Below are 11,561 nucleotides of genomic sequence, written 5' to 3' on the forward strand. Positions count from 1 at the left end.
CATTTGTGGACATTTTTGCACTTCTTCGCGCACGGCACGAGAAAGAGCGATATGTAGCAAAGCTGGCGGGAAATCCACCAGGCTATGAGTTTCTTGCATGATTGCACGGGATGAAAACGAAGATGTTTGCAGCACATGGATTTTGATAAAGCCAGGAGCCAAAACAGCCAGGTCGAAGTTTCGATCGACGTTTCAATGACCTGCTGTTCGATTTGGCTTTTTATCCATCAGAGTCTGGGCTTGGGCCTGTCCTTGAACTGGGAGAAACACGTGAAATGAAATGCCTGGATACATTACTCACGGGATTTTCGGTCTCAAACAGTCCTCCAAGAATTTCGAGCAGGATTTTATGCGCCAGAGTACCCAATATGACTGTGTGGAGATAGACCTGAACTCGGGCAGTTGGTGGGAGGAAGAGATCGACCGTTGGATCCGCGTCACGCCATCATGCCTTACGTTCAATGTCCGTGTGTGGGATCTGCTGTGCCACAAGGTCAGTACCTGCTCTGGTGCTTGACTGCAGTGAAAATGCACTACAGTCCATTTCAAAACTACGCGTACCAAGGCAAAAACCGTTATGCCAGCATCTATACCACATAAAATCTGTGATCACTTTGTGCATAAATTTTTCCAAATTGGGCGTCTGTTATCCAATCGTTTAGAAACTATACGAAAGTAATTGTGGAGCGATCCTGAGCAATATTCCGAAAACTATTCTCAAAAAGGTCCAGCCAAATTTGAAATATTTCAAAAACCCTACGCGTCTATAATTTTGAAATGGACTGTAGTCTACATACATGTACAGGTACTCAAGGTATATATTTTCACTAAATGATTGGAAGCAGTGTAGCAGTAGGCTAGTTACCTTGTTGTAATCAAGGTAAAAGAAGGGCAGAACTCACCAAATGACCCGCCGGCACACAAAGCCTCTATACACTGCTGGGCGCATCTACCGTATTCTCGGCAATACTGGCCGAGGCGCATAGTAGTTTGCAAGCCCCAAATTATCACCCAATTTGAAAATAGTCCACGGGAAAACCCCGGAAAGAACGTGACGCTTATCTCAGGCATGCTAGGCAGGCAAGGCCCCAGTTTCAGAGTACACGGTAAATACCGACACACGCACAACAAACCTGGCTGCCCCGATTTCCACCCCAGAGCCAACGAAGTAGCCAGCACCAGCCCAGCCGATACTCGGTTTGGCTGGGCTGACCTCCCATTGGTTGGTTTTGAATCCAAGCATCGTTCAAGATGTCCAAGACACCACATTCCTTGCCTAGCTGGTGATATGTTCGGAGGATAGTTCATGCTATTATCCGGATAATCATGCGGGAATGCAGTGCATACATGCAACCTTGGCACATACACATTTAATATCAGTCACCCTGCAGTGAGTGTGTGTACGAGCAAAAGGAACAAGGACAATGAATTAAGTACAGTAGAGAGGTGGTGTCTGATGAGGTGAAGTATGAGTCGTCCATTGCTAGTCATTTGTTGCAGCATCTGGATTGTCGTGCTGTGTGTTCAGATGATTGTTTTTCTTTTTTTGTCGCGTGTGTGCAGTGCTAAGTTTTTGAATGTTTTAGAAGCTGTGTAATTACCGGTATATTCACACAAAGAAAAGACTCCCACCTAGGCTGTTAGGTAGGCCATCAACAACTCGTTAGCTTGGTCCACTTGTAGTCTATTGTTGTCGCATTGTTGTCGCACTGCATTTCATGCTCATTACTAAGTTGTTAGGTTTCCTCACACTTGCACCTTTTGTGATCATTCTTTCTATATGTATGGGGTCACACATTTTGCCGCTGTTGTTTTTGGCTACTCATCTTTGTGCTGTTTTATCACCTCTCTGCTGTACTTCATTCATTGTGCTTGTTCATCTGCTCTTTCCTGTATTTCACTCGAAGAGAAGACTTGAAAGTATACCCATGAAAACTTTCAAAATGTTGCTGTTGAAGAGCCTGAAGTGTGTTCTCCTTCTAAGTAACATGTTCATGATGTTATCTTCCATCCTCAGAGGGTCCAGAGAAGTACCTGCCTGTCCGTGCTGCCCAAGTTAGTTGCCGATCCCCTGCGCAAACTGCCGCCGGATCGCACGTCCTTCCAGTGGGATGACTTGAGCGACCACCTCAAAGACTGCCTCTTCTCCGCACTCAATTCCCTCCTGCAGCGTCTCAAAGCAGCCGATCGCCTGGGACTCGTCCGGTTTGATGTGAGTGTGCACGTATGATTATGGCTGTCCATCGTTGTTTAGAGGAGAGCGGCCGCCATTAGTCGCAAGCTTAGAAATAGTGCCACGCTTTTAAACAGCTTTGTCTTGTCAGCTGCCTAGTTAGAATGGTCGTGTAACATGATGTTGTCTGGCTGAATTGAAATTGTGGTATTTTATTTTGGCCAGTGTTAGTCGTCTCAGCCATGCTATTCTGAGTCCTGATTATGGATGCTGTATTTGCCGGTGGAGCTAATTACATGCATTGTTGAGTAGACAGGGTTTGTGCGGAGTTTGGAAAGTCATGAAACGGTCTTGAATTTGATAATCACAATTCCAGACCTGGAAAAAGTCTATTGACTGGGACAGTACAATATTGTACATTGTAGCCTGTGACTTCACGTAGCCACATGTGTGTGCTCCCCCCCCCCCCACACACACACAATAAAAGAGGACGGCACCAGTGAGATGTGGCTGTAAAAGCTAGATGAGTATGTTATTATCCGTGTTGGTATGTTATACTGGACTTGGCCATAGTGTGTAATGCTCCAGCACGGTCACAGTGCAGGTGAGTATGTAATGCTCCAGCACGGTCACGGGCCAGGTGAGTATGTAATGCTCCAGCACGGTCACGGGCCAGGTGAGTATGTAGCTGGTGTACACTGCTGGAGTGAGGCAACTCCTACTACTAGTATCCTGTGTGTGTGTGTGTGTGTGTGTGTGTGTGTGTGTGTGTGTGTTTGTGTGTGTGTGTGTGTGTGTGTGTGTGTGTGTGTGTGTGTGTGTGTGTGTGTTTCCCCTGTACAGTTGTCCAGTGGCAGTGACTTCAAGCTAGCACCAAGGAACAGGGCGTTCCTACCCGTGTGCCGTGCACGCCTAGGTGCCAACGCCAAGATCGTCGTGTCACTGAGTAGAGAGTGGTTCCGCAGCTGGTCTCTCGGCGCTGGCTTTGCAGTAAACAGTGGCATCTGTAAGGCTGCGCTCAATGCACGTCTTTTTCTATACAATGCAACTTCCCACATCCTGCCTCTGGCGTGTGTGCGCACACGTGTGTGTGTGTGTGCGCGTGTGTGTGTGCGCGCGCGCCGGGAGGGATTGCTTTTCGTTTCAACAAAGAGTTTGAAAATGCACATGTACTTGTACACAGAAGAATCTTTACTAGCGGTCACAGTGCTCATTACACGGCGTGCAGAGCTTCGTACAAACGAAAATCCGGTGGAACAAAACATGGACATGTATTCAGTGCCGTGCAAGCAAAGGATCTACTTGTATGGCCAATCAGCAGGGCAATCTGCTACAATTTAGACTCTCATCAAAGCTACTACTAGGCAATACAAAACATTTAGGTACTAATTTAATCTTTTTTTGCCATTGTCCTCTGAAAAGTCAGTAAGTTTGGACTTTGTGCATTCAATCTTGTCTCTAGTGTTGTGTAGTCCGTGGTGGCACCTAAGAAGCTCAACTGTCTCTTTATTTGTTTCTCCACACTGCTGTACCTCTATGCTCATCCAGGTGTAGTTTATGACTTGCTGGATATAGCGTATCAACCTCCGAATGTGAGTCCACCTTACTTTCTATTCTTTGACACCCTTGATTACTCTACAACCCCAAGTCCAGGGTTTTGTGTGGGGGGGGGGGGGGGAAGCTGCTGAATTTAATGTTCGATTTTCTAGTTTATTTATCCCTCTCACTGGCCCTGATGCATATTGATTGGCCATGACTACGCAGACAGCCTCCCTCCCCCCCCCCCCCCCCCCATGGCACTGCCACTCTACTGCATTGTATTGGTGCCATGCAGCTGACTTACTTTTCTGTGTGTTGCCTGGACTTCTGGCGGGCTTGTCCGTTGCATAAGGTTAAGAATAGGGCTGAAACGATCATTCAATAACTCCTAACGATCAACCAATATCATTTTAACGATCGATATATTGGTTTTATCGATTCTTGTCGGCTCTATCGAACACCGGTTTATAAAGAAATTCTATGATTCCTTTGCTATGCTAGAAATTTGTGGCACCGCACCTGTTGACATCTGTAGATATCTGGCTGGTTTTATGCAGCATGAACTACTCAAGTAGAGAATTTCATGTTGTTTCTTGAGCGAAGAATCTTGTCATCACCCTCTGGCAGCTGCTCTCATCTCCAACTTCTCCCACAAATAAACCGAAAAGACTTCTTCTCTCCCAATCTCTTTCAAAGCCACAAATCAATTTTACTGCGCTTGAAAGTACATGATTGCACTCGTATTCCACTATCGGATGGAGTGCAAGGGCTAGAATACTGTCACTGATATGCATGCATAAAAATCGTTAGTACTCGTTTTGAACACTAACGATTATCGATCGCACTCTTAACGATCGATATGCGAGTTATCGGTATAATTGTTTCAGCCCTAGGCTATGATCGTTTGGTCGGATCCAGATCCAGATCCAAATCTCAGATCCGTCGGATCCTTCAGAATCAACCGAACACTTTTTTGCGGACCTTGGCTGTTGCCATGTTGACGAAGTAAAAAATGGCGCTGACAGGTCACCCAAAAAAGGCAAAAGTCGTACTGATCGCGCGCGTCGTACGAAAAGTCCACTAGACGTACGACAATGAGTAGAAAAATGATTTTTACCTGCCATATACGCACAAAGGTCACATTTGGATCCGATGGATCCAGTCAACCCTGCTCCCGGGGCAGGGTTGCTCGGATCCAAATCCAGAGGATCTGGATCCGGATTCGACCAATCGATCATTGCAGATCCAGTGGATCCAATGGATCTGGATCTGGATCAGACCAAACGATCACGGCCCTAGTTAAGAAACTGGTCTGTGAGATTGTCTTTCTCGCGACCAGCCATTGCTTTTGTGTTGTTTTATGTGCAGGGCTATCCATGGCGGAGAACGACCGGCCCGTTTCTCTACTTTGCTGTTGGTCACGTGCAGTCTGATGCTCGGCGACAAGAACTGTGAGTCACACGCTGACATCTTGTGTCCGGCTCGGCATGTGCTGCACCGCATGCGCCTTAGCGCATTTCTTCACGTGGCAGTGTAGTGCAAGAGTTGGATTTCATTGGCCTCGATGGTACAGTCAAACCTCGTTAGGACGAACACTGATAAGGCGAACTTTCCATTAGTACGAACTCGGGCCAATCCTATGGTTGGCCAGGCATCAATTCAAGTCAAAATTATTCGTTTACGACGAACTTCTGTACAGCGAACTTTCGCAAAGACGAACGATTTTCAAGTGTGATTTGAACAAAATCAGTGTGGTAATGTACATGTAGTACGAACTTTCGGTCCACGAGGGTGCGCTGGCGCCGGCATGGCTGCCTTTTTTTCTTCTTTTTTGTCAATTGTCGAAGCCATATCGTACGTACGTACAGTGCAGTGCGAATTTCTTTCAAGCATGTTTTGAACAAATAATCAGTGCGTTGTACGAACTTTCAGCACAGTCATGATTCATTGCATATTGCCATTGTACTTACCTGTTTCTGGCTTATGCTAAGAATACAATGCTTCCCATGTACAACAGCATGCACCTTCACGTAAATACAGTCCATATGATATGCATATCGATTTTTTTGTCAGATCTGGATAAGAAGAACTCCCGATAAGACAAACAAATTTGTTCGGTCCCTTGAAGTTTGTCCTAACGAGGTTTGACTGTAGTTGGTCTGCGGCGTCATGAACTCTGTGCGTGTCTGCATGCCCCCGCACCAGTACCTGTCCGAGGTGGGGAGGTGGGGAGGTGGGGAGGTGGGTGGTATTGGGAGTACAGGGCGTATCATCTCATTGCGCGGCCGCTGGTCCTTGTTTGTTCTGGACACTCGCCCTGCTTGCTGTACAGCTGCAAACACATTGAGGCGCTGCGGGCAGGTGCCAAGAAGCCGGTGTACATCATGTTTGACAGCAGTGTGTATGATCAGGTGAGTGTACATCATAGTCTCCTGGTGCTAGAGAGTACTGTAGGAGTTGAATCTCGAACGGGGCACAAAGTCTAGCGTTTTAACAAGAACAAATCCATCGTTAACTTCAGAAACGTTACACGTATGTTATTCCTTGTCTCCTCTGTACTGGAGAAATAGAAGACAAGTGTGTGCTGGCAGGGTCGTTGAACTTTGTGCCAGCTATGTGGGAAATGTTTGCAAACCGTTAAACTTTAGACTCGTCACACTTTCAACTCTTTCTACTAAGTTACTATTCATGTCAAACCCCAGATCATCCTGACTCGGCACACATCCATGATCTGTGTACACGTACGCGCAGAAAGGCCAGCTACCTATGCACTACGGGCTGGTCACTGTGAACACGTGGGCAATATGGTGTAGTGCAGTGCTGCAGCAGGGGACACAGAGCATGCACAAGAAAAGTGGACTTCTGGTCAAAACAAAAAAGGGTTGCTGTTATCACATGAAGACTAGTGCTGCACGGTATGTACAGTCCATTTCAAAACTATAGACGCGTACCTAGGCAAAAACCGTTATGCCAGCATCTATACCACATAAAATCTGTGATCACTTTGTGCATAAATTTTTCCAAATTGGGCGTCTGTTATCCAATCGTCTAGAAACTATATGAGAGTAATTGTGGAGCGGTCCTGAGCAATATTCCGAAAACTATTCTCAAAAAGTTCCAGCCAAATTTGAAATATTTCAAAAACCCTCCGCGTCTATAGTTTTGAAATGGACTGTAGCACTACATGTACATGCTGGGTTGTGCTTTCACCTTGAACCCACTGGCAGTGTCGAACACAAGCGTGGTGATTTCGAGGTGCAACCCAAGGAACTAACTCCCTTGGAGGTCAGCCCTACGTGCATGCCCCGTGTAATGATACGAAAACTGTGCATTGCCTATGCTGCTCAGCCTCAGCCACAGTTTCGATGGATATGTCCAGGGTTTCTGTGGGAGCGATCGGAGACCACTTAACAATGTACGTGGTGTCTACCTGTGCCTTGTCTGTAGAAAAAGCCGCACCATGAGGCCATGCTGTCAATGATGAGCTGCACCGCCGAAGAGTTTGAGAGGAAGAAGGAGCTGAGTGCCCTGATCAGCACGGGACCACGCCAGAAAAAGGGACAACAGAAGCACCAGCGGCCGCATGTACCGCCGCCGTCTAGAGCACCAGCGAATACTGCTGCTGTCGCTGGTACTGCCGCTGTCGCTAGTACTACTGCACCTAATCCTGCAGCGGGGAAAAATATCAAAAAGGTGAAGCAGGGCAAGCCTGTGGCAGTAATCGACGAAGACTTGAAAGGTGACCGTCTGGAGCAGGTGAAGAGCATCGGGGAATCCCCTGACGCCTCCTTCACTTGCAACTGTGGCCTGCTCAGCTGCTCCAGGTCGGAGGCAACTGCCAAGTGGCAGCTCAGTGTGTCCAAGAAGACGGAGCGCGTGGCGGCAACGAATCTGAACGATGCGTGTGCTTGTAACATGATCAGCTGCTCTTCGTGCATGGCTGCACTACTCTCTCAGCCACCTCTGGCGGACACGTCGTCCAAACAGTCCAATAGTACCACAGAGAAAAAGAAAATCCGAAAGCGGGCCCGCTCCGATGACAGTGACGAGGACTGGCTGGACGGTGAAGAAGCGCGTACTGCCCTCACAGTGGGTGTTCTGAGCGACTCAGATGATGACGGTGGTCACATGTCTGATTACGATTACGATGAGGCCAGCTATACAGCTACTACCGTCAATCTTGATAAGTACTATGCGCTGTCCATGGAGGAGCGCGAGGGCAGGTTTTACCAAGCAATGAACGAGGACATGAGTCTCGGTAATATTCGGCACATCTACACGGTAGCTATGGAGCATATCTACGCACACTTTGACATCAACAGCACGGCGCCAGACTTGACCGCAGAGGAGCGAGAATATCTCTTCTGGAGTCGCCATCGCTTTGCTCTGGAAGCGGACAAATCCACAGACGACACATTGGTCAGCTCGTCCAGTAGGAATGAGCCTCCTGCGCACAAGTATGTACCACCCCCTGTGCCAGGCCAGAGGAAGAAAGGTCGGCCGCCGAAAAGCCTTACGTCGAACCTTGACAGTGCGGCCAGCAGCAAATCCTCCAACACAGGAAGTGAGCAAGCAAAGGCGCCACCCGTAGGTAGTGACCAGTCTAAGGCATCGGCAAGCCCCTGGGAAAGCTACTGCGATCAGTTTGGCACTAGCAACACCAGTAATGACACGTCGGACACCATGAGCAAGACACTGACACGGTTAAAAGAGGAACTGAAGACACGGCAGCCTAGTAGCAATGCCGGTAGCTTGGCGTTGTCCACTGCCAAGGTGCGGGCGCCTATCGTCACACCACTGTCCGGAGTGAATGGTATACCTATTTCACCTACCCGCAACCCTGTCACCTACACCACCGCCGCCACCACGGCTGGGATGAGTTCTCCGGACTCCCCGCTGCCGTCGTCCGGTATAGCCGTAAAAGCGCCCGCCCGCCTGGTTAAAAAGGGCCCTCTCTTCCCAACGTCCTCAGATGCATCTGCCACATCTAGTAACTCAGCTACTGTTGCTGCTGCAGCAGCGAAAGGCAAAGTTACTGCGGGCGGCAACGTCAAGGCAAAAACAGCGCCCATCGGCAAAGTGCCCGCAAACAAACCTGCAGCTGCAGACTCTAAAGCACGTTCAGTCGCTGCAGGCAACAGTATCGGAAAAACAGCTCCAGCAGGCGACAGCGGCGTAAAGACTTCAGCCAGCACAGGTTCTGCAGCTGCAGGCAGGGTGATGCCGCCACTGCCACAATTGGACATTTCGTCCGCCGACATTGTCTCGAGTGCAATTCTCAGCGGCCCAACCGTAACTACTATGCCCCTGCAGGTGTCTAGTGCAGCAGTCAGCACGGTGGTCCACAGCAACACTCGGAGCAATACCAGCAGCAGCAGCGCACTGGCTGCAGCAAAACCCAGTGCCGTTACCCGCGGCAACCCAGCCATGCCTGAAGGCACGCTTGAGAAGCCAACACAGGGCGGTGCAGTGGAGAAATTAAGTGCCCCGACTACTCCAACTCCTACACAAGGACTTAGCACGGAGAAGACTGAAAAGGTCAAATCTCCCCAGCCACTCATCACCCAATTCTTCAAGGCACCTCCCCGCCCTGAGCCGCCGCCACCCAGTGTTGAAAAACCGGAAGAGGACGACAACAAACCTGTGCCACTGATTGCACGCTATTTTATCCGCAAGCCCAAAACAAAATAGTCTTAATAGTCTACACCCCGACGTATATGTGATCCCGTGGTGCATGGTGCATGGTGCATGACTCAACGATGGCCTTGTGAGTGTCCAGCATAGGTAGCCATCATAGTGTTCCACTTTTCATTCTCGTTCTGCCGGAGAGACACACACACACACATACTTCTGAAGTATAATTATACACTATTATACAGCACGCTTTGAAATACATAACGTGTGCTTTCTGCTGGCTATACCGGCTTCGTATTAATTGCGAATGCTGCTGTGTTTGTGTAGATTAGCTGGTAACCATGGTAACGGTATCTGTAGGTTTAGTTTGTAACATGTGGTGTGGTGAAGACAGCGCGCTGGTTGTTCTTGTGTTCAGATTGCCAGAGTAAACACTGCTACGGTTCATGGTTCCAGGTTTTTTTCATGCTATGTTCCGCTGTATTGTAAATCCCGCGATGCCAGCTTGTAAGCCGAGAATGTAAGGTTCTTGCTCGATAGTTTCTGCTACTAGCTCTAAACGCTGCGACATGGGTTGTTTTGTGCCTTGGCCAGTATCGGTTTCTACGGTGACAGCATAAGCCAGATATCCGCTGTTTTTCTCAGAAGTTTTTTTGTTCCTTTCTAGTATTATTCCGTCACAGGTTTAGGTCCAGCACATATTAAGTTTTTAAACTTTGCTTTACCCATGCGCTGAAGTCATCATGTGTTATTGTTTCTGAACCAGATGATCCAGAAAAACGATTCTTAGTCATATATAACCCACGCTAAAACCATGCGTCTTCCTCGGTCGGTTTTATGGACATGGTGCATTTGACGAATGGGGCGGCTGTGGCTCGGTGAGCAGCCTGGACTGCGGGGAATTATACGTAAAATGCTGCTCAGTGAGATCGGAGATCGTGCGAGGCAATTAGAGCCAGGCGCTGTGCAGTAGCAGACCAGCTAATACCGGGCCGTGTGCTGGACTGGTGATTGACGTGGACTTCACTGAGTACGGCTGCATTCGTACTCCTGACTAACTCGTATATGTACATGCACAGTGGAGCCTTGCTGTCCACCAGCCTCACTTTCACAGGCCACCGCAGGAACGCGACCACTTTCCAGGTCCCACATGCGTGCATAACAAATACATTTCTCAGTGAAATCCAGTCGCGTCACTCAGTTGCGCAGCCCTAGACCTGCAAACTTGAGTGACGCGACTGAATTTCATTGAGCAGGACTGTACATCAGACCAATGTGCGTGAATGGAACCGTTTACAAATAGCTGCTTCCAGGTTTCTAATGACTTGTTGTGACTGTGTAGTGCTTCTACACAAACCAGGCGTAAGGCAGCGACCACTCTGATTAAGGCAACCAGCAGTTAATGAGGAGCATTAGAACCAGGACCAAGCATGTTATCTCCAGTCAACTGATCCTGGATACGGCGACCGCCTTTGCACTGGGACCCCATCTGCAAGTGCCCTTGAGCGGTCGGCTTAAACAGGTTTCACTGTACTTCGCAGTCACTTTCTAGCATGGGTCAGATTAATTTAGGGTTGCTGATATGAGAAATAAAACGGACGTGGCTCATTATAATAGCCTGCATGTAGTAGCAAATGAAATAACTGTGTGCATGTGAATTGTGTTGTAGTGCCAAGAGGTGCAGCAAGCTCAGACGGCGGGTCTCTATCGTCAACAAACAGCCTGGCGCGATAGTAGCCTCGGCAGCCAGTGAGCAGATCGAACAAACAGCAACAACAGCTGGCAACTGGCTTTCAGTGCGGTTAGCTATGCCCAAGCTAGGAACGAATCACTAGCAGTGTGAGAAGGTGAAATGGCCAGCATTGCCGTTCACGTCCGGTGGTGCCCTGTTTATCTGGAAATATCCGCCAATCCCCCAACATGCCAAAAAAAAGCCGTGGAGGATGTCTTCCTAACAATACATATCACATGTCAGTGGTATCAGTCAGCGGCAGGCTGTCCATCATGACGTCCGCTTCCAGCTCCGCGTGTTTCTTCTGCATCAACGACACACAGGGGAAGAAGAACATAGGCATTGGGCATTGCACATACAGTCCTTTCGTACTTCAAGCATATAAATCATGCTTTTTAAAGGATCTACCGCAAAATGCAGCACATCCAGGCCCCATGTGGCACGGAATCACAAGCACCTTACTGGTTTTCAAAGTGAACTGCT

The 11,561-nt window shown here is 48.5% G+C and overlaps 2 protein-coding genes across 2 annotated transcripts in view; one reads left to right on the plus strand and one right to left on the minus strand.

Moving 5' to 3' along the window:
- The first annotated feature begins 107 nt into the window (after positions 1-107).
- Positions 108-10,174, plus strand: LOC135808784 (uncharacterized). The gene is made up of 7 exons (XM_065322012.1): positions 108-493; positions 2,018-2,212; positions 3,017-3,179; positions 3,722-3,765; positions 5,081-5,163; positions 6,045-6,123; positions 7,160-10,174. Exons 1-7 carry the CDS (start codon positions 281-283, stop codon positions 9,401-9,403), a joined length of 3,021 nt encoding a protein of 1,006 aa, XP_065178084.1. The 5' UTR covers positions 108-280; the 3' UTR covers positions 9,404-10,174.
- A 446-nt stretch (positions 10,175-10,620) lies between these two features.
- The window catches only part of LOC135808783 (endosome/lysosome-associated apoptosis and autophagy regulator family member 2-like), a 22,357-nt gene continuing 21,416 nt past the window's right edge, over positions 10,621-11,561 (minus strand). Inside the window, exon 26 of the mRNA XM_065322011.1 lies at positions 10,621-11,382. Within this exon, the coding sequence (XP_065178083.1) occupies positions 11,311-11,382 (72 nt within the window). The 3' untranslated portion in view covers positions 10,621-11,310. The remainder of the gene's footprint in view (positions 11,383-11,561) is intronic.

Source organism: Sycon ciliatum, chromosome 2 (assembly GCF_964019385.1).
Source record: "Sycon ciliatum chromosome 2, ocSycCili1.1, whole genome shotgun sequence".
In the NCBI taxonomy this organism is placed as follows: Eukaryota; Metazoa; Porifera; class Calcarea; order Leucosolenida; family Sycettidae; genus Sycon; species Sycon ciliatum.

Excerpts from the sequence above, each read along its gene's own strand:
- LOC135808784 (XM_065322012.1), top strand. The coding sequence starts at position 281 with ATGCCTGGATACATTACTCACGGGATTTTCGGTCTCAAACAGTCCTCC. Across the intron at positions 494-2,017 it reads GGGATCTGCTGTGCCACAAG|AGGGTCCAGAGAAGTACCTG; the intron begins GTCAGTACCTGC and ends TTCCATCCTCAG. Across the intron at positions 2,213-3,016 it reads TGGGACTCGTCCGGTTTGAT|TTGTCCAGTGGCAGTGACTT; the intron begins GTGAGTGTGCAC and ends TCCCCTGTACAG.